This window comes from Pteropus vampyrus, unplaced genomic scaffold (genome assembly GCF_000151845.1).
Source record: "Pteropus vampyrus isolate Shadow unplaced genomic scaffold, Pvam_2.0 Scaffold51, whole genome shotgun sequence".
Lineage (NCBI taxonomy): Eukaryota > Metazoa > Chordata > Mammalia > Chiroptera > Pteropodidae > Pteropus > Pteropus vampyrus.
In genome coordinates, this window is record NW_011888832.1 from 382,684 (window position 1) to 403,957 (window position 21,274).

Here is a 21,274-nt window from a genome sequence, read left to right on the forward strand (position 1 = left end):
GTAGAAAAGTGGGTTTATGTTTCCTTATTTTTACATGATGCCTCTGTCTTTTTACAGCACCGTGTAAACATAGGACCTAAGATGCCATTGATTGCAAGACATTCTGATATTTAATGAACTAATAAAGAGACAGAGACCTGTCAATTAAACTATAATAAGCCATTGATCATAAGACTAATCCTGATTCCAAAGATGTCACGATGCTGAAAAAAGATGTACATCTTACAATCCATGAAATACTATATAACAGTAGGAGGGACTTGGCCTGTGGCACCTCGTGCAGGTCCCAACCTACACGACTGTACATAGCAGCTCTTAGGACGCCACCTCAGGACACTGGAGGGCTGAGGGGCCACCAGGAGGTTCGTCCTTGGGTAATAGCTATGACTACCCAAATCCCTTGAGAAGTAGTCCCTCTTCGATCTTTATCTGGACCAGGAATGAGTCAAGGTAGCGAAGGGGAAGATGTGGCTTGGTTTGCTCCCATGGGTCACCAGGTCACTAATGGAGATACCAAGGCCTCCCATGGCTGCGAGGAGCAGAGCCAGGCCAGAGGCTTGACCCTCTTCACCTTCATCCCCAGGGCCCCTTTTCCTGCTAACTGCACAATTTCCTGCCACTCTGAGCCACAGGAGCTGGAGACTGGAGTCTCCAGGGCTGACCCAGGGAGTCCCGTCCCCTCCCTCGTCCCATCCCTCCTAACACTTTCAGCCTGCCCTAGAAAAAGCACCTTTATTTGATTCACAAGACTTTTCAATTTTATTAGTAAAATACAAAATGGCACAGACATTGGTGATAGGGATGGAAAAGCAAAAGGATCAATCAACTCCTTCTAAAGTCCTTCCCAAACTGTCCTTGTCCGTGTCCTGTTTGGGGGAACTAACAAAGTTTGTGGAAAGGGGACCAGCTTCCCCAGCTGCTTCCTTACAAAGGAAGGGACCCCCATCATGGGCACCCCATTCCTTGAAGGCTCTCTGCAGGGAAGAGCCTCCAAAAGTGCATTCAGACTTGCTGTCTCCTTCTCTGAGCTGTCAGTGTGTCCCCTGCTCAAGCCAGGCGAACAGCAGGGATCATGCCCAGTGGGGGACGCAGAGGACCCAGTCTTCCCCCTGTGGACCAGGGCTGTGTTTGCTTCCTCTGAGTAGCCCTCTGTGAAGGAATATGTCACCCGTACCTGAAGGAAACCCAACCCATGGGCAGCTTTTCAGACGTGAGGGCAAGGGTCACCTTGGGGGCCATCAGAGGGAGGTGGGGAGCTACCACCAGGAGCCCTGAGCGGTGAGGCCTGCAGGTCTAGCTCTGACCATCGGGCACTGGTCAGCCTGCTCAGCCTGCGGCCCGCCCAGGCCTGCCTGAGTCCTCAGGAGCCAAAGGGAACCCCCGACTCCATGCCCACAGCTTTCCTTCTGCCGTGAGACCTTCCTCGCAGGACAGAGTACCTTTCAGAAATACACCTGGGGACTTCAGGTTTCCGTGGTGGAGTCTGATCTCACCTGGCCCTGCCTGCGGTGGGGGCAAAGGTGAAGGGAGGAGATCTTGTAGCGAAGAGAAGCGGACAAGGTACCCGGGCCACAGGAAAGAAAGAGCAAATGCTGGACTTAAGTCCCTGGCGCAGAGGGTGACGGCTTCCTGCAGCCTCTCCTTGGCTCCTTTTGTGTGTCTTGGCCTTCCGGGGAGCCGACAAGCTTCCCCTCCTCCTTCGGCCTGTCACATGCCACCCAGGCTGTCTCAGTGGCCCTGTAAGCCAGGTGGACACAAAGAAGGGCTGTCCTCAAAGTTGGGGAGAGGCCTTCAACATTAGCCTCTGCCCCGGAGGTACCCCAGCCTGGCCGCCACTACGGGGGCCCACAGTGCTAACTCCCTCCAACAGGGCAGAGCTGCACTGTCAGATCGCACCCCCCCCCCCCCCCCGGCAGGCCCCCCAGGTCGCAGAGCCCACCGATGTGCCATGGTCATCAGTTATCAGAGACTGGCTCAGGGGTCTCTGGACTAACTGGTGATGCCCGTCAGGAGTACAGGTTATTGCCACATATTGGGCGATCCTCTTTCCTTTCACCGATGGGAAACCAGAGGTATGAATGCCTTGTCGAGTCGGTGGTGGGCCCGGGACTAGAACCCCAGCCTTCGCGTTCAGAGTCTATGTTCTTGCTCTGCACAGCACGGACAGAGCGGGGCGGGGGGCTAGTCAAAGCCACTGGGTAACGTCATCTCCCCTTCCCATGACCCCTAACTGAGGGCAGAGTCTTCACCAGGAAGCAGTGCCAGGAAACACCACACTAGCCTCATGCAAGAAAGGACAGGTCCCCGGCTGGGGCGTGGGCTCTATACAGGGGACAGGGGAGATAGCACCGCAGGGAGCCGGGGTGACTGGTGACTGCAGGGGGCCAAGAGACACGATGAGGTCAGAGGGCGTGGGGCAAAGGGCCTGGCCTGAGGCTCCTTTGTCAGGTGGGATGATGGAGGAACGCACGCACGCACGCGTGGGCCAGAGGGGCTGGGCATTCAATAAATAATTGTTCGTTGGGGCGGGGACGGTATCAAAGGGAACCTCTAACCAGCCAGCAGCAGCAGAGAGTTAGTTCTGACTCGGAGACATCGGAGTGGATTGTGGAGGTCACACACCCTGTCTCCAGTAGGTCGAGGGTGATCGTGGGGTATGCCTAGGAGCTGGGGTCAGTCTTACCTGGAGGGTTCTGCCTCCCTGCTTTGACCATCCCCTGCTCAGGCCAGGCCCTTGAGGGATGGTGGGAGTGAGGATTGGGGGACCCCTGGCGGCTGTTGAGTGGAACATTTGGAAACAGGCGGGTGGGGAGCTCACACTGGCACCAGGACATATGAGTTACTGCCACAGCTCCGGGGGACATAGCGAAGCCCCTCCACCATGTCCCCTGCCATCTTGCGGGGACAGCCCTGCAGGCTCTGGTAGGCAAACATGGCCATCCCCAAGCAGAAGAGGAGGCCGAGGAAGGCCAGCAGCCCCACTGCCTGCCTCCGGGTGGCCACCGGGGAGTCAGGGACGGGGGTGGAGATGACACCCAGACTCTGGGAGTCCATGGTGGTATGGATTGTCTCCCTGGAGAATGGGCTGCCTGTGGCCACTGACTCCCTGCTGGGGGCCCCTTCAGAGGAGAAAGGGACCACAGAGACATGGGGCTTGCTGCTGGGCTCCCTGAGAGCATGCGTGTGGGCTGAAAGGGGACCCAGCTCCCTGGGCCCTATAGAGTTCTCTGGAATGGGATTCTGTCCCTTGGTCCACGCAGGCCCAATATTGTCCTCTGGGGCTGTGTGGGAAATGGTGGGGGCCTGGGTAGAGGGGGTCTGGGTGGGGAGGGTCTGGGTGGAGGGGGCCTGGGTGGAGGGGGCCTGGGCGGAGGGGTCCTCAGAGGCCTTCCCCTCAGCCTGGAGGTCCGATCCAGGTTGGTAGGCAGCAGAACTCTGCCAAGACGTGGCGCTGGTGACGGCAGCTGAGTCGTGAAGCTCGGTTCTCTCTGGTCCAGCTGGAGGCCCTCCATCTGGAGCCTTCGAAACGGTGGGGGACCTGGGCCCCCAGGAACCAGCCACTCCTGTTGGCAGCTCTGGGGAAGTCCCCAAGGTCCCGTGCACCTCCTGGCTACTGCTTTCCCCGGTGGCTTTGGGCTCTGAGACCGCAGACCTGTCCGTTCCCCTGGCAGCCAGGGTGCTCCTGGGCTCAGCCATGCTGCCGATCTGCTTCTCAAATGTGCTGCCATTTTGAATCCGAGCAGCCTGGCGGTCTAGGTGCTCCATGGCTTCCTGGACCCATTCCGCTTTGGGATCGGCACATAAAAGTTTGTGCTTCACGGTCTCCAAGCTACAAGGAAGGAAGACAGAGACCCGGTGATGCCCAGATGCCATGTGGAGTAGGAGCGCCACCTCTGCAGGTGGACAGACCTGGCTGGAAACCCTGCTGCCATCACTCATTGGCTAAGCTGTGAGCTTAGCTGCAGCAGCTAGACCTCTGGAACCTCTGTGTCCTCACCTTAGAGGTAGAGATAAGATGCCTACCCTTCTACAGAAAAACTAGGACTGATGGGATTCTCGAGATGCAGAATTTTTCACGAAAGCCCTGGCAAACGGGAACAATTTGGTCACCCTACTTCTGTGTTATTGTAAAAAATAAATCGTGTAAAGCACCTGGCTCAGAGTAGGACACCAGTAATAGCTGAAAATAATAATAATGTTAATATTGTCATTACCATTAAGGCAGGTGTTCTGGTCTGATTGGGAGAAGTTCCAGGTGTTCTCTGCCACCAGGTGTGTGGGGGGAAGAGAGCTCCATGATGGGGTCTCCTTACTCTAGAAAGGACCCAATGTCACAGTGTCCTCTTCCACCTCTCACTCAGTTACAGGCTGCCCTCTGGACCTCTACCTTTCTCTCCCAGGTGTGTGTCCTCGTGTTGAAAAGGCACCTAGTGAGCTACAGCTACACATACGGTGACTCCAGTGGGCCTCTGAGTGCCACCCGAATCTTGAGCTTCCTTTGAAGCTGTGTGTGGCTGGTTCACTGTCAAGACCACGGCTCAGAGCTGACTGAGGCCCTTGGCCTGTGTTTTGCATTTTGCCTACTTAAACCTCACACCCATCCTGCAAGGTGGCTACCTCGATCATGATCATCCCCATTTTGCAGATGAGAACACCATAGGCTCCGGGAGGGAACGTAAACGCGTCCGGCCTCAGCATGAAGCCAGCGGGGCCCAGGAAGCAAGTGCGATCCTGCAGGCCTCACGGGCACCAGCGTGAGGTCTCCCCCCACCCCTGCTCCTCCGACTTCCCCTTCGCCTAGAAAACAGAAGCAAACGTGAGGGAGCCCAAGGCGGGGGGGAGGAACTGAGCCTGGAAGGCTGAGCAGAGAGCTCAGGCAGCAGCGCACGTGCCCCTCTTAGTGACTGCCCAGTCGACGGGACAATGGCCTATTTCCTGTGACTAAACCCATACTTCAGAGGCCACTGACTCAGATCCAGAGGCCTCTGGATTTGGCTGTCGCTGCTTTAGGGCCCAAAGGTGAGTCCTGGAGGAAAGCTTCAGGGCTGGATGCTTGGGCAGTACCCAAGAGAAGCCCCAGAGGAGCAAGCAACCGAGATGGACAGGGGTCGCCACAGCCAGGGGAAATGGTGGCTGGGCTCCGCTCCTGCCCAAAGTCTCATAGGGATCCTGTTTCCTCATCCGTCAAACGGAGATAGTAATCTCTGCCTCTCCTATTGCCACCGGCTTCTGGGCCCCCTGCCAAGCTCTTTGGCTACATTATCACCTTTTATTCTCCCAACTACCAATTTTACAGATAAGAAAGCTAAGGCATAGAGGGCAGACAATGTGACCAGGGCCACTCAGCCTGTAAGTGGCTAAACCTGAATTTTGCAGCACATCTGTTGGATTCTGGACCCTGCCTTTTGTGACTACCATGCTTTACCACCCCATGACGTCCAGCAGGTTTGAGCGCTGCATAGAACACACTTTGGCCCAGGATAAGTTACCACCCTCGGTGGCTGATCTGAGCCACAGGCCATGCAGGAAGCCTCTCCCCACCTTTGCCATGTGGTCAGCGAGGGGGCCAGCAGGCCAGGAGCAGGATGCCCTTGGCCAGGCACTGGGTGGGAGTGGAAGGATGTGGACATAGATTAGCAGAGGCCTGGGACTGTCCCCAGGGCTTGACAGGAATGCAGAAGCTGAAAGGGCAGTACCTACATGATGGCGGGTTTGCCGCAAGACGGTTGATTTCGTCGGTAGGCGAATAGACGATCCAAGGGGATCTTCGAGATCATGTTGTTGCATGTGGTGTTGCATTTCTTCACACCGTGGTGCTGTCCTGAGCCCACGGACAGTCCAGTCAGCAGGACTGTCCGTGGACATCTGGCTTCGCAGCCCCATGCCAGCTTGTCCCAGCCACACCACCCGAGCCAGACTCGAGGCCCTGCACACCCGGCCTTCAAGGCCCTTGACCTCAGCCTCCCCCTGGCCCTCCTTCCCGGCCCGGTCCCTGGCCAAACCTGTCCATGCCTCAGTTTCCCCACCTGTAAAATAGGGGCAATGATAGTATCTACCTCATAGGGCTGTTGTCAGGATTCATGAATTGTTACTTATAAAGCTCTCATTGCCTGGCACGTAGTAAGTGTCCAGTTTGAAAATTTAAGTTGCTGTAGTTGGTCCGTTGTAAATGGGGGGAGGAGTCTGAGAGTGACAGTGATCTGCCTGAGGTCACACACCCAGCAAGCGACAGAACAAGCTCCCCTCCCAAGCTTGGCTCCCGTCACGGCTCCTAGACCGGTGGTGCTGCCCATCGCCCCCTCCCCCACTGCCCTTACCCCAATAATTCACCTGCTCAATTATCACCACCCCCATACACACGCCTCACCCTTCCCTCTCAAGCTGGTCCGTGCTCATAGATTGCCACAACCTCTAAGACGCACCCAAACTTCTCTCCATCCAAACCTCACGTGCCCACCTGTGACATGGACACACGCACACACACACCAGCAAACACGATGGAATATCTATATATTCCATCTGGCAGGTATATATATATGCCCCCCACACAAACACATGAAGGCACACATCCAACCAGACACGTGTAGTAGAGCATAAGAATTTTTAAATGAACAAGTACGACCACCTTTCAAAGTGGTGGTGGAAGGTGTGCTGCATAGACCACCTTTCGTTCTGCCAGGATGAGTTTGGGGAGAAATTGCTGAGAGGAACTAACTGAATCGGCCATTTGGAATTCCCAGGGCAAGCTGGAGGGGCAGGAGTAGGGAGGAGGGATGGAGATGGGAGGTGTGCATGGGTCGGGGCGGAGTGGGTGGGCAGGGGCCTGCAGATGGCTGGCTACCACACGGAGCCAGAGGGAAACCCAGAATGACTCAACACACAATCAACAACTCAAATATTTTCTACGAACATTTGAAGCTGTTTGTATTGCATTTCTGCCTTCCCCTTCCCCTAAAATCTCCAGCAAAATTTACTGTGCTCAGTGTGAACTGGGAAGGGATATGTAAAAAATGAGGAAGAGTCTGAGTTTCAGTTCTAGGTCAAGGTCATATACAGCAGAAACAAGACCCCAGAGAATTTTGCAAAAATCTAGAGGCCGGGACTTCCAGCACAGTGGAGTCAAGAGAGCAAACTGATCTTGTCCAGTTCTGTGGGGCCTTGAGAGGCCCCAGTTGATCCCTAGGCTTCACCAAAACATGCATTGCTCATGCGCAAATGCTTACATGTAAGTGGACATACAAATATGAATGAGTAGCTCCCCAGAGGGGTGGGAGGTAGGGGAGGAGGCCTCCCAGCAGCTGGTCCCTGAGTCACCGACTGCCCTTCTCTTTTAGGAACTAGGATGTGAAAGTCACCCTGTACCCTCCTCCTCTCCAAGTGAGACCTCAGAATGACTCAGCTGCAGCCACCCCTGGCCCCGCTGAGGAGAGCCAGGAGGCAGGACCCTTGAACCGGTCTGGCAGGTATCTTCCTGGGGATGCTCCAGAGAAACGGAGCCCCTGGGTGACCTGGAACCAGCAGAAGTCTGCCTGGTGGGCAGGTGGGATAAGCTAGGTAAGGTCAGTTTGCTCTCTGAACCCTGCTGCCCGGGGATGGGGGAGGCTACTGCCCACCTCTGGGATTTAAAGAGCCACAAAGTCAGCCTGTCTCTAAAGTCCCCACCTTCCACCAAGGTGCCTGAAGGCCCTTGGCCAGGTAGTCTCTGTTCTTGGTCCTGTCTGGGGGAGCTTGTGGAACTAACCTAAGAAAGCTTTTCTTTCCTGTAATGAGAGGTAATGCCTCCAGCCAGCCAGCCATTTATTATCTACCATATATGAGTTTCAGGAGGGCAGGGGTCACATCTGCCTTGGTGTCACAGTATTTCCCAGCATCCAGCATTAGGTGGATACTCAAAAAATATTCACTTAATGAAATAATGTCTCAATCTACTATCCCTCCACCCTCCTCCCCATCCACCCTTCCATTCATTTATCTGCCCCCTCTTATTAATCCTTCACCCATCCCCCACCCACCCACCTCTCTACCTCCCACTCATTCCTACTCACCCTCGTGCATTCATCTACCCATCCCCCACTCACCCACCCCTACCACCTGTTCATCTCCTACTCATCCTTCACCCATCCTTGACCCAACCATCCATCCATCCATCCATCCATCCATCCATCCATCCATCCATCCATCCATCCATCCATCCGTCTCCCATCCAGGTCCTGATTCAGCCAACACTTGTTTGAATTACTTTTGAGTATCTATAAAGACTCAGGCCCTCTTGGCCTTCACCCTGAACTGCCTCTCCTGCAAGTGCCGGTGCTGAGCTTATAAAGAACACTTCAATCCAAATAGACGCTATCAGATTACTGTGTTTACTCAGTTAACTGACAAATACTGAGGCTCCCTCTTGCCAGGTCCTGTGAGGCATAGTGGGATGAGCGAGGCCCGTCTCTGCCCTTGGAAGTCTCCTCGCTTGATGGGCAGCTAAGATACACCCACAAAGTATCAGAGCTTTTCTTAGTTGAGCACCCACTATGTGCTGGAGCCTGTGCTTAGCATATGCACATCTGCTCTTGTTAATTTCCAAAACCCTTGCAAAGGGAGTATTGTTATTCCTGTTTTACAGATGCAGAAGCTGAGAATCAGAGAAGTTAAATGACTTGCTCAAGGTCGCACAGTTGCTAAGTGGCAGATCTCGTTTTCCCTCCAGCCCCTAGACACCACTTTTCTAGGCTGCCTTAAACACCAGGTAGAAACACCTTTTTCCAGAACATACCCCAAACGTGTTGGGGTTTACATGAGAGAGACCACTCCCAACTGCCCAGTGATCAGGGGAGGCTTTTGGATGGGGTGCCCTTTAGGCTGGACCTCAAGGACTACTAAGAGGCTTTACGGACAGGAAGACATAGGAATGTTCTGGGTCTTTGGGGAAGGTGATAGAGAAAGGGCTTGTGTGTCCTGGGTGATTCACTTAGGCTTTCTGAGCCTCGATTGCCTTGCCTATAAAATGGACCTGGTAATACCTGTTTCACAGGGTGGTTGTGAAAATAAAGATTTTTAAATATCTGGAGCCTTCGAGCAGGGCTTCCTCAACCGCAAACACCACGGACATTCTGGACCAGATAGTTCTCTGTGGTGGGGGCCGTCCTGTGTGGGATGTTTGGCAGCAGCCCTGGCTTCTACCCACTAGATGCCTGAGCCCTGCCCCGCCCCCAACAAAAACGGTGGGACATTCGCAACCACCAAAAATGTCTCCAGAAATTGCCAGATGTCCCCTGAGGGACAAATCTCCCACTGAGGACCACTGCCCTGGAGATCCACGTGGCCTCCTCCCCTGCCTGCCCCAGTGACCCGCAAGGAGGCAGCCCTAACCCTTTGCCCCAAATTTAACACCTCCCCCACCACCCCTACCCCCTATTTTTTTAAATCACAGCATTTTTTTTCCCTTCTAACAGATCAAATCGTTTACTGATTTTGTGTACTGTCTTCTTCAGTCCAAGTTCATCACCCCGAAGGCTGGGATCTTTCGCAGTTGTAGTCACTGATATGGCCCCAGCGCCAAGAACAGTGCCTGGCACATAGTAAGTGCCCAATAAATATTTGTTGAATGAATCAACAAGATGCACACAAGTACTTTTCGACATAGAAAATCTTAAGCGATGGAGATATAGAGGGATTTTTATTTAAATTCGGTAGGGGCTTAGATCTGACACCCTAAATTTATCCTCCTTTGCCTTCCCCATCCACCCTACCACTAATCAGGGGGGCGGGAGTTGGGGGTGACTTCAGCAGCTTCACACAGATTTTTTTTTTTCTCTTTCTTGCTGGGGCTTGAGTGGGAGTGAATGCGTCAGTGCTTGGGGAGAATTCTCTGTTCTGACTTGTATCTGCAGGTTTGTTATATAAAGCAGAGGAGCCTCCTGCCTGACACATCCCCGCATACCCACATTTGGGAACTGACGCAGCTGGTTTGCACCAGCCAGGGCAGCATCCACAAAGCCACCCCTCCCCAGTCTGGGCCTCTTGGCCTCGTGGACCACCCCCTAATCCTGCAGGGGCTCTCAGGGGAGTCTCTCAGAGCCACAAATGCCAGAGTGGGTGAGGACCCCCAAGGTGGGCCTGGACAAACGCCCGCTTTTATAAGAGGAAAAACTGAGGCTCGAGAAGATTGAAATAATGTATCTCCCAGTGGTCAGTGACAGAGATTAAGGCAGGAACCTGAGGGTCCTAAAGCCTCAGGCTGCTAGATAGAGCATTCAGAGTCCCCTTTCTATCCTTGCATAGGTGGCCCCACCCCCCCCCACCCCACCTTAGTATAAATAATCTTCCTCCTCCCACTTCCAAAATGTCCTCTCGGGCATGGGAGCCTCACTCACGACACAGGAGGCGAGAGCTCCATTGAAAGGTGCAGTAGCTGGGACCAAAGAAGGCAAGACCCACTCAGGGCCATGGCCATGGCCATGGCCATGGCAAAGCTACCTCCATCGGACTCCCCTTTTCCGGTGCTCACTATCCCCAAACACCTCAGGCCTCAGGGCTCAAGCCCAGGAAGCAGGAAGCCTCTGCCACCTCTGCCACCCCTACCCCGCTGTTCCCTGTCCCACTGGTGGGCCTTCCCCACACAGAGAGATTCGGGAGACAGTGTGCTCCATGGAGGTGTTCAGGAAACTAGAGGCTGGTTCTCATTCTCTCAGACTCGCTGTGTGCCCTCAGGCAGGCTGCCACCCTCTCTGAGCCTCGATCTGCATGATGGCCTGGGTACTCCCTGAGGTTGAGACTGACTCAGGTGGTTCTCAGACGCTTTGGGGCCCACAGAGATGGTGAGCATGCGTTTGTGCTCCCTCCTGCATCCAGCCCCTCCTTCTCCTGCCCCACTTGCTGGCTGTGCATACTCAGGCCCATTTCTAAGCAGCTTTGGGCCTCCATCACGCTCATGGCAGGTGGGCCGGATACTCCATTAGGTCTCAGGCTCCAGAAAGCAAGTGACAGGACTTGCAAACATTTTCTAAACTATGCTTGGAGGAGAAAGACAGTTTCGTGGGGGAGACACAGGCAGAGGGATTGGGTCTATAGACCACAGCAACAGTGATGAGCCACTGCCAATGACCTTGACCTCTACTGGTCCCGGGCCCCCTACTCCTGGGTGGTCTTGGAATCAGGTCAGGAGAAAGTCCCAACTGTGGCCTAGCCTGGGGCCAGGCTGAGGCTTTGGGTTACATATTAACCCTGGGAGGAGGACCAGCCCACTCTCTGCCCCAGGAGCCTCGTCTGGCTGTTCCCAGCCCTGGGCCTCCTGACACCCCCACACCCGACACCCCTATGCAGCAGCTACCTTGCTCACTGGGCCAGGCAGGAGCGATCTCCAAGATGGGAAATCTTTTCTGCAGGAGGGGCAGCCCCGCATCCCTCCCCGGCACAGCCCTCAGGAGGGGGCTGCCGTGGACCTCAGCCTTTCCCAGGCAGGGGCCCTGATGTCAGGCCTGAGGGGTAAAAGTGAGGCCAGGGGCTTCCCCACCCTGCTCATGCCCATGTCCACCCCACTCACCAGCCAGCAGCATGGTCAGATGGCAGACGGCAGCCAAGCGGAGCAGCCAGGAGAAAGGTGGAAGAGCCATGGCTGAGGGTGAGCGGGGGTCCAGGCGGGGACCAGGCGGGGTCCAGGCGGGGTCCAGGCGGGGACCAGGCGGGGACCAGGCGGGGATCCAGGTAAGGCCAGGGCAGGCAGCCGGGGCCAGCGTGAGAGCTCAGTGCTGTCCCCTCGCCACTGCCTCTGCCTGAGCTCTGGGTTTTTATAATAAGCTGCTGCCACTGCCTCTGCCGCTCCCGGCCCCCCTGCAGGCAGGCGGTGGGCGGGGGAAAGGAAAGGAGCCAGTGCGCAGCGGCAGCTACTGAATTCCTCAGGATGTTGCCAAGGAACGTGGAGCCAGGCTCGGCTGGCTGGCGGGGCGCATGGGGTACTGGGCTGGCTGCTCACCACGCTTCTCAAACCTGGACCTGCCAGGGTGGCTGGACCAGGGCTGCTAGGGTTCAAAGGGCCTTCTCTCTTCCTGTGTACCTTGTCACCTCCTTACTGGGAGCTGGAATATGACCTTGGGTCTGGCCTGGGGCCCTAGCTCCTCAGTGGACAATAAACAAAGGACAGAGGGGCCGAGGAATAGAGAGTGCTGGCTGTGAGCAAACCGAGGGGACTCAGGGCCCTGCCAGTCTGGGTGTGACAAGCTCCCATCTGGTCTAGGGGTATCCCTCCCACACCATGAAGGACTTCCAACCTTTACCCCTTAAAGCTCTAGCTCCTCGGGGACCTCGTTCATCAGTGCATCTCCTGAGTTCAACCTGGAGCCCGGCAAACGGGTTCAATACAGTAAATGCTGGCTGAAAGAACAATCCAGCTCAACTTCATAGGGACAGATGGGGAAACTGAGGCCTGGGGTGGCAGGGGGCAGAAACACCGCAGGGGTGGGGAACTGCCACAGAGGAGATGACTAGGCATAAGCAGGAGCAGCTCAAGACACAGAAAAGAGCCCGGCCTCCCTGCCCCCAGCCCCCAGCCCCCAGCCCCCACCTCTCCGTGCCACCTTTGCACCAAATCCCATCAACGCCCCTGGCCCCCTGTGGAAAACACAGCTGCCACGTCCCCCAGGTGACTCAGAGCCTCTCGGCCCGTCCTCGACTCCGCAGTGTGTCCTGGAGGAGTCCTGCCTCTCTCGGGGCCTCCGTTCTCCAGCTGTGCAATGAAGGAGTTGGGTTAATCCATCCAAGAGGGCGCTTCGAAACAACGCCGCCTTTCCAGGTTCTCTCTCCCTTAGAGGTGGTGACCACAGGACCAGGAGTGACTAGCCAGCAGCTCCCACCAAACTTGTGTATGTGCCTGCAGGTGTTGGGTGCAGTGCAGCCACTTTGGTGGCAGAAGCGGGCCAGCCTGGGGCTGGGGGTTAACCCTGAACACACTCCACAGGGCCATCTTTGGGCTGCTAACCAGAAGGACACCAGTTTGTCTAGGAGCCACTGTCCCAGGCTCTGGGGTCAGCTGGTGTAGGCTGGGCTGGATAGAGGGGTCACAGCTCCCAAGGCCAGGAGACCTCTTCACCCAAGCACAATAGGGCTGCCTAGGGTGCGGAGCTTGGAGGCTGGACTCTGCTTGATGGGGAAGTGCGTCCCCAGCATGGGCCAATGTCCACCGTTTGTACTGTGCATGATTAAATCACTTCATCATGCCAACACACCCCGGGCGTAAGCCAAATACCACTGTCACGGTCCATTTTTTGGATGGGGAAACTGAGGCACGCAGAAGTTAAGGAATTTTGGGGGATTACCAGCCTGGAAGTCCGAGAGCCTGGATTTGCCCCAGTCGGCTGGCTCTGGGGTCTGAGCTCACGACCACCAGCCTACCCCGCCTCCCACCACCCTCCACTGCAAGGATTAAGTGAGTTTACGCCCCAGAAGGTGCCAGTTCAGAGCCTGGCGCGGAACAGGAGCCAAAACAGAAAACAGCACTCCCCCTCTGTGTTCAGCCCTGGGGACATCCCCTGCCCTCTTTTGGCCCAGTTTTTCCTCCCATAAAATTGGAATGGTCACCCCCAACTACTTCGTCAGAGCATTAAGGACTGAGTTTGGCTTCGATTCAGACATAGTCACAAGCCCTTCAGGTCAGCCAGACCTGGAGCCAATTGTGACTCTAGCACTTATGAGGGGCATCGCCTTGGGCAAGTGACTGAACCTCTCTGAGCCTCAGCTTCCCCATCTGTAAAATGGGATGCTATTAGCCACCACACCAAATCAGTCACTGGGGGAGTTAACAAAACTAAGGACTTTTACAGTGCCTGGCACGCAGAAGCCACTCGTGTTTGTTACAGAGCTCTGGTATGTGCCTGGCACCGCGGTGAGATGGGGGACACAAAAGCCAAAGTCCTTGCCCCAAGGAGCCCCAGCTCAGGAGGAGAGAGAAAATGCAAGTCCTACCAGAAACTCTAAGGCTATAGGCCTCGGGGAGGGAGAGAGGCCTCCGTTCTTGTCTGGGAACCAAGGAAGGCAGGAATGAGAGGGAGGATGTTTCAGTCAGAACTGCTTTGTTTGCTTTATATGGTCATGTTGAACATTTTTAAACAATAAAGAAGAAGGAATGGTACAAAGAACTTTCATATCTCTACCACCTAAATTCAATGATTAGCATTTTTCCATATTTGTTTTATCCTTTTTTTTTTTTTTGCCAAGCCATTTCAAAGTAAATTATGGATGCCTACTACTTTGCCCCAAAATATACTGGCATGTATCTCACAGCGTAAAGACGTTATCTGACATAAATATAATACCATTATGCCACCTAACGAAATTAACAATAATTTCTACATGTCATGTAAATAGTCACTTAACATTCAAATTTCTCTAATTGTCCCCAAAATGTATTTTCATGGTTTCTTTTCCTTCTTCTTTCTTTCTTTTTTTCTCTCCTCCCTCCCTCCACTTCTTGCTTTCTTTTATTTTTTGAACCAGGATCCAATCTAGTTTCATGTATTGTGGATGGTTATTTCTTTTTAGTCTTCGACAGATGGCCCCCACCCTGTATGTTTTTCAAGACATTGGCTTTTTGAAACGTCAAGACCATCGTCTCGCACACTGTTCTCATTCTTGATTTATCTAATTACATCCCTGTGATGTTACCTAATTTTTCCCCACATTCTAAGCATTTCCTGTAAACTGGAAGTTAGACTTCCAGGCTCAATTTTGTCCCGGACATGTATATTTGGCAAGAATCCATTATGAGTAATACTGTGTACTTCACACCACAACAGACAGGTTGTTTCGGTTTTTTTTAATTTTCAATTAGAATTGACATTCAATAGTATGTGGTATTAGTTTCAGGTGTACAGCATAGTGGTTAGACATTCATGTAATTTACAAAGTGATTCCCCCTCCCCCACTTTAGGTTAATACCCACCTGGCATGATACATAGTTATTACAATATTATTGACTATATTCCCTATGTTGTACTTTACGTTTCTGTGACTATTTTGTAACGACAAATGTGTACTTCCCTTCACCTTTTTCATGCAGACCCCAAACCTCCTCCCATCTGGCAACCATCAGTTTTTCTCTGTATCTGAATCTGTTTCTGTTTTGTTTGTTTGTTTGTTTGTTTTATTCTTTAGATTCCACATATAAGTGAGATCATGTGGTATTTGTCTTGCTCTGTCTGATTTACTTCATTTAGGATAATACCCTCTAGGTCCATCCATATTGTCACAGTTGTTCACCGTTCTCGAAGGCTTAATGGACCACTTTTTTCTTTGCTTTGCTGGAGAGGTGTTAATCCCTTGTGATTCACCAGTAATCTGCAATATGCAGACGGGGTGGGATTTTGACAGACTGTTCCAGGCAGCGGGGAAAACCTAACCCAAGTGGAAAGTACTGGGTTTAGGCAGGGGATGGAGAATGGTCTGATGCCATTGGCTCTGAGGAAAAGGTGGGCAGAGAGCCTGCAGGTGGACACTGTGAAGCTGGAGTGAGGGATGAGGATGCTGTTCAGGGCCAAAGGCGGACTGGGGAGATTCTGAGCCGAGGAGTAGAGACGCGATCAGAAAGTGCAGCGGCACTGGGCAGTAGGAAAGAGGGTTTCCTCGGGGGTCAGTGACGTGGGAGGGTGGGAGTACCCCTGCTCACACCTTCCTGGGTGCCCTCAAGGGCAGGCAGCCCACGCTGTTCTTGTGGAATATGAGGGATTTCCCCTGGCTCTGAAAGCAGAACAGAAACAGCTGTGGGGAGCAGGACGGGGAGCCCGGGGCACTCCGGTGGGGTCCCAGGAAGACAAGAGGGAAGAGATGGCCGATGAGGCAGCCATCTCCAGGGACCCTGGGGCACAGCCTTACTAGCTTTTCCCTGCCCCACTCAACTCTGCTCGGTGTACATTTCTGGCCAATAAGGGGAGCTATCTATCCACGTGCACTTGGCATTTCCTCTGTGCACTTACTCACCCACAACCCTCTTTATATTATACACATAACATAAAATCTACCATTGTTGTCCAGAACTTTTTCATTTTTGCAAAACAAACTCTGGACCCATTTTATAACTCCCATTCCTTCCTCTCCCAACCCCTGGAAATCACCTTTCTACTTTCTGTCTCTACGAGTTTGACGGCTCTAGGAGTCATACGGTATTTGTCCTTTGTGACTGGCTCATTTCACTTATCGTAATGTCTTCAGGGTTCATCCGTGTCATAGCAGGTGTCAGAATCTCCTTCCTTTTTATGGCTGATACTGTTCCATTGTATGGAGGGACCACATTTTGCTTATTTATTCATCCATTGATGGACACGTGGGTTGTTTCCTCCTTTTGGCTATTATAGAGAATCTTGCAATGAAGACAGATACACGAATATCCGTTTGAGTCCCTGCTTTCAATTCTTTTGTGTCTATACCCAGAAGTGAGATGACTGGACCATATGTCAATTCTGTTTAATTTTTTCAGGACCCACCACGCTGTTTTCCACACAGTGGTGACCGCACCATTTTATATCCCCACCACCAAATGACAAGGGTTCCAATTTCTCCACACCCTCCCCAACCTTGATTTTGTCTTTATTTTATTTTTGTATAGTATCGTGATTTCATTCGCAGCTCCCTAATGATTTGCGATGTTGAGCATCTTTTCATGTGTTTCTCGACCATTCGAATATCTTCTTTGAAGAAAAATCTGTTCAAGTCCTTGTCCATTTTGTTATTGGACCGTCTGAACCTTCTCATCCCATTGGATTCTCACAACCACGTGCCCTGACGTCTGCTTTCACGCCCCCTGTTCACAGAGGTAGGAACTAGAATCAGAAGGACAAAGCAACTTTCTCCAGACACCCAGCCAGTGAGAGTCCCTACATCATGTCTGAATCCATGACATGGGCCCTTCCTGATGCTTCTCCCTGGCCCCTAGATAAGTGGTCTGGGTGTCTGGAGCTACCACCCTGGAAATCTCGCTGTGAGAGCCAGATCTGCAGGGGAGCAAAGGCCATTTGTGCCACGATGTCCAGGAATGGTACTTACACTGAGGAAATCATGAAGAAACCCTGAAGGACGAAGAGTCCTTTTCTGTTATTGTTTTGCAGAAGGAGCTGTGTCCCGGAACTCCAGGAAAATGGGCCCATCTGAGGGCCCAGGAGAGCTCAGCGCCAGATGAATTCAGTCCTCCCAAACCCGACTCCCTTTTCCTCCTGGACACACAACTTAGCTGTACTTTCCAGCATCCTTTGCAGTCAGGGTGGCCATGGGACTGAGTTCTGCCAATGGCATGTGGGCAGAAGTGATAAGCCCGCTTCTGGGTCTGGCTCAAAAAGCCCTCCCACAAACCTTTGTTCTCCTTCCCCATCTGCTGGACGATGGAGAGGAGCCCAGTCCCTAAAGGAGAAGGAACGGGCCCAGGTCTCCGAATGACTGTGTGGAAGGTATTCCACAGACCGGGAATGCCCGATCAGATTTCATGTGAGAAGAAAAAAACTTCCATGGAATTGAGCCGCCGAGATTTTGGAGTTTGTTGCAGAAAGTAGCCTTCCTGGCTAATATACTCTCCTCTTCCTTCGTATCTACGCTTGAATAGGGAAGGTTGAGGTTGAGTTATTGAATGACTGATGACTGACTGACTGACTGACTGACTGAATATCTGCTTAAAGCTCTAGACATGGGGACTGAATAGATGATTTCTCATCAGCTCCTCCTGACTGATGGTCCTAGAGTGGGCCAGGCCTGGTGGACAAATGTTTGGGCTTCCCTGTTGGCACCTAGATGGGAGCTACTCCCCAGGTCCTCATGTCTAGTCCTGGCTCCCCACCTCTTCACAGGGCGACCTTGAGCAAAGTGGCTCACATGTCCATGTCAGGGGCTTCCTCACTGGGAGAGAGGGGATGTAGTGTCCCCTGCCTTACCCCACAGGGACAACAAATGGTAAGGAACAAAGCAAACACCATTGCATAAAATTTATTTTCTAGAAGGCCTGAGAAGCAAGGGCAAGACAGGAGAGGGAGGGGATCCCGGGACATTTGAGGGCTCTGTGTGTGGGCAGCAAGCAGGTGAACACTTCCGGTGTCCCTGGAGGGTGGATGACCCTGGAAGACACTGAGTTTATGTCCAGCAAAGTCGTCCCCCATGCCTTGGACCTGAGCCCCGCAGCAACCCCATAAAGTGGGTACTCTCAGTCTCGGGTGAGGCTCAGAGAGGTTGGATGGTCTTCTCAGCGTCACACAGCAATCAGCACTCCACTGAGCCACACCAGGCTCCCTCGGAAAGGAACAAGCTTATTTCCTTTACCCGGGGAATCTATTGTCACCAAAGAGGGGAGGATAAGTCTCAAATCCCAATTCCTAGCCTGGCTCCAGCCACCCGAGAACAACGTCCACCCAAGGCTCTTTCACCTAACAGTACCCCTCACACACTCCCAGGGCCAGAGCAGCACCGTCTCGTCCCACTCCTACACAGTTTCTAAAATTCTTCCATTCATCCACATGGCCTCTCAAGCATTTGCCCTCTTTTCGTATACAAATGTAATTAGAGGTTCTACTACCAAGCGAAGGGTAGTCATTCACACCATAGCATGAATTTGGTCATCAGCTATTTGGAGAAGAGGGGAGGGAAAGTGGGGGACTCTGGAGATGTCAGGGGTTGGAAGTGAGATGAGTAGTAAAACCAAAGGGAAGCAAGAAGGGTAAAGAGACCCGATATATAGGTAAAAAGCGGGAGAAATGTGAAACTGGGCAAATTTGAGTCTCACAATTTGAGGCAAAATTGACCCAGCTGGCTTCTCTCTAGATGACCCGAGTGTCTGTATTGATGTGTGGGGGCCTTTAGGAGGTGGGAGAGGAACACTCCTTTTATAGATTCTGTCTGCAGCTACTTGCCGAGCCTTGAATCTGAGCCAGGCCCTGTGCTCTGTATTGGAGGCCAGAAGACAAAAGTAACTCAGGTACAGACCTTGGTCCTGCCAGGGAGGCTGGAGGACAAGCCCTCAAGTCTCGAGAATTCTGAGCGGACTGTGATCAGAGCTATTAATAGGGGACAGAAGGCTAGGGGAAGTCTTAAAAAACGAAACTCAATTCCTGGCTGCTTACACTGAGCAATGCCTTGGAGGGCTGGTGGCATTGGGCATACGCAGGTGACGGGGAGACATTCTAGGTATCAGGAGCAGCCCAGGTAAAGACCCAGCAATGGAAATATATGGCATGATTTAGGAGAACAGGGAGCTGGAGTCCAACATGCAAGAAGGAAAATGAGCCAGGGCTGGAGACAGGGATTGGGCCCCGGATCTGGAGGGCAGGGGTTCCAGGTTCAGGAGCTCAGACCTCAGCCTAGGCCAATGGAGAATCATAGAAGGGTTTTGAGCAAGGGAGTGACTGACCAGGATTGTAGGCCCTCTGGGTACAATGGGGCAGAGGACGGGTTGGAGGGGTAAGAGGGAAGATGAGAGTGACTGTGTGGAGGGTGACAGGGATGCCGAGCAGGGGTTGCGGGCTTGTGCTGGGGAGCAGCTGTATGGCAGAGGGGTAAGTCTTTGTGAGCCTTCCTGGAGGAGCCAAGGCTGCAGTCATCAGGGAAGGATGCTTCCTCACTTGTCCAGCTTCTGGAGAATCTTCTTCACCCAGGGGATTTGGGGGTCAGCGCAGATCTTCCGGCCTTTACCGGTTAGCAAGCTGGAAGGAGAAGACATCGGGCAGACAGTGAGGAAGCATTCACATGCAGCCAGAACGTCACATCTCACCCAGAAAGCTTGGCATTTAAAAGGCACCTACTGTATGCAGAGATGCCTGCTATGTAGAATGGCTTAGCATTTATGAGCCACCTGCTCTATGCAAACACATTTCTTAAGGGAGAAAGGGGGAGATGAATAGCAGGGCTTCCGGCCCTCAGCCACTCAGCCCAGGCCTCAAGTGCCAGGTCAAACCAATGAGTAGAATGCCCCAGAGTTCCATACTTATTGCTGACGTTGCCTTGGGAGAGACAGTATGGGGTAGTGGCCAAGACTATGAACTTTGGAGCCAGCTTCTCTGGGTTAAAATCCTAGCTATGCCATTTGTTAGCAAGATCTTAACTTCTCTGAGCCCCAGTTCTGTAAAATGGGGATGATGATCGTGGTCCAACTTCACAGGATTTTGATGAGGTTTGATAAGTTAATATAAACTGAAGTGCTCAGAACAGTGCACAGGAGGTATTAGGTGCTATATAATCGTGCAAGGAGCTGGCCAGACCTCTTAACATTGATTTTCTTAGTAAGTCCTTATACTGACTCTATGAAGTCCTATTATTCTATCCATTTTATAGCTGAGGAAAGTGAGGCCCGAAGAGGTAAAGAAACTTGCCTGAATGCCAGAGCTGGTAAGATCTGACTCTCCATGCTCAGTGTAAACTGGGCTATTAGGGGCCAGTGTCTTTGGAGAGTGTCCCCATCCAGGCCTCTCTGAGAGGTGTGAAGCACAGAGAGATGAGCACTGGCCCAAGGTCACACAGCAGTTGTGGGCTAAGGCTCCCACCCTTGTCCAAGCTGCTGTGAACACCGGGCCAGGTCCTTGGGGCCCTCTGTCCCAGCCATCGTTGTCAGGACATCCCATAGTCCCACACTCCTTTCCTGCCTCTCAAGAGCCTGTCTTTGGGGCCTCGGAGCTCCTGGTTCCCCTTACTTCCCAGACCTGCCCCCACCCCACAGACGGCCAATGACAGAAGGAACAAAGAACACAGCAGTGTTGGTCTTGGCCACGTGGGCAGCCTGCCCTGACCCTGTGTAATGCTGGGCAAGACTCGGCCCCTCTCCGAGCCTCAATCTCCCCATTTGTCAAGCCGTATTCTTTCTAGAGTCCCTTCCGGCTCACAATCCAATAATCATACTGTGCTGTCTTTCATTGAGCACCTATTATATGCCGGGCATTGAGCATTACACCTTCCACTTGCTGTGCCCAGTGATGCTCCAGAGGCCCCATAACCTCTCTGTGTAATTTCTCCACCTATAAGAAATAGACTGTAACAGCACCAACTACTTAGGGTTGTTTCAAGGATCAAATGAGTTAATATTTATCAAGTGTCGCTTTGACAGCACATATACTAAAATTGGAACTATGAAGTGTTTATAACAGTGCCTAGTACTAGCAAGCACTCTCTTCATGTTTGCTACAGAAAAATAAATCACTAGCTATTAGGGAAATGCGAATCAAAACCACAATGAGATGACACCTCACATCTGTAAAAATGGCTATTATTAACAAGACAAGTAACAACAAGTATTGGAGAGGTTGCGGGCGCGGGGGGAAAACCCTCACAC

General features: G+C 52.8%; 2 protein-coding genes across 4 annotated transcripts in view; both read right to left on the reverse strand.

The window, feature by feature from the left end:
- Window positions 1-735: 735 nt before the first annotated feature.
- Window positions 736-11,831, reverse strand: CX3CL1 (C-X3-C motif chemokine ligand 1). 2 transcript variants are annotated; one of them, XM_011360100.2, is made up of 3 exons: window positions 11,537-11,831; window positions 5,701-5,821; window positions 736-3,829 (listed from the first exon to the last, which is right to left on the reverse strand). In XM_011360100.2, exons 1-3 carry the CDS (start codon window positions 11,604-11,606, stop codon window positions 2,815-2,817), a joined length of 1,206 nt encoding a protein of 401 aa, XP_011358402.1. In that variant the 5' UTR covers window positions 11,607-11,831; the 3' UTR covers window positions 736-2,814. The 2 variants fall into 2 exon arrangements, with proteins under 2 accessions (XP_011358402.1, XP_023386393.1); XM_023530625.1 differs by having other exon boundaries at window positions 5,697-5,821; window positions 11,537-11,550.
- Window positions 11,832-17,944: 6,113 nt separating this feature from the next.
- The window catches only part of CCL22 (C-C motif chemokine ligand 22), a 7,349-nt gene continuing 4,019 nt past the window's right edge, over window positions 17,945-21,274 (reverse strand). For both annotated transcript variants that reach the window (XM_011360103.2, XM_011360102.2), the window contains one exon: window positions 17,945-19,655. In XM_011360103.2, the coding sequence (XP_011358405.1) occupies window positions 19,571-19,655 (85 nt within the window). In that variant the 3' untranslated portion in view covers window positions 17,945-19,570. The remainder of the gene's footprint in view (window positions 19,656-21,274) is intronic.

Excerpts from the sequence above, each read along its gene's own strand:
- CX3CL1 (XM_011360100.2), bottom strand. The coding sequence starts at position 11,606 with ATGGCTCTTCCACCTTTCTCCTGGCTGCTCCGCTTGGCTGCCGTCTGC. Across the intron at positions 5,822-11,536 it reads TCTGACCATGCTGCTGGCTG|GACAGCACCACGGTGTGAAG; the intron begins GTGAGTGGGGTG and ends CCGTGGGCTCAG. Across the intron at positions 3,830-5,700 it reads TGCGGCAAACCCGCCATCAT|CTTGGAGACCGTGAAGCACA; the intron begins GTAGGTACTGCC and ends CCTTCCTTGTAG.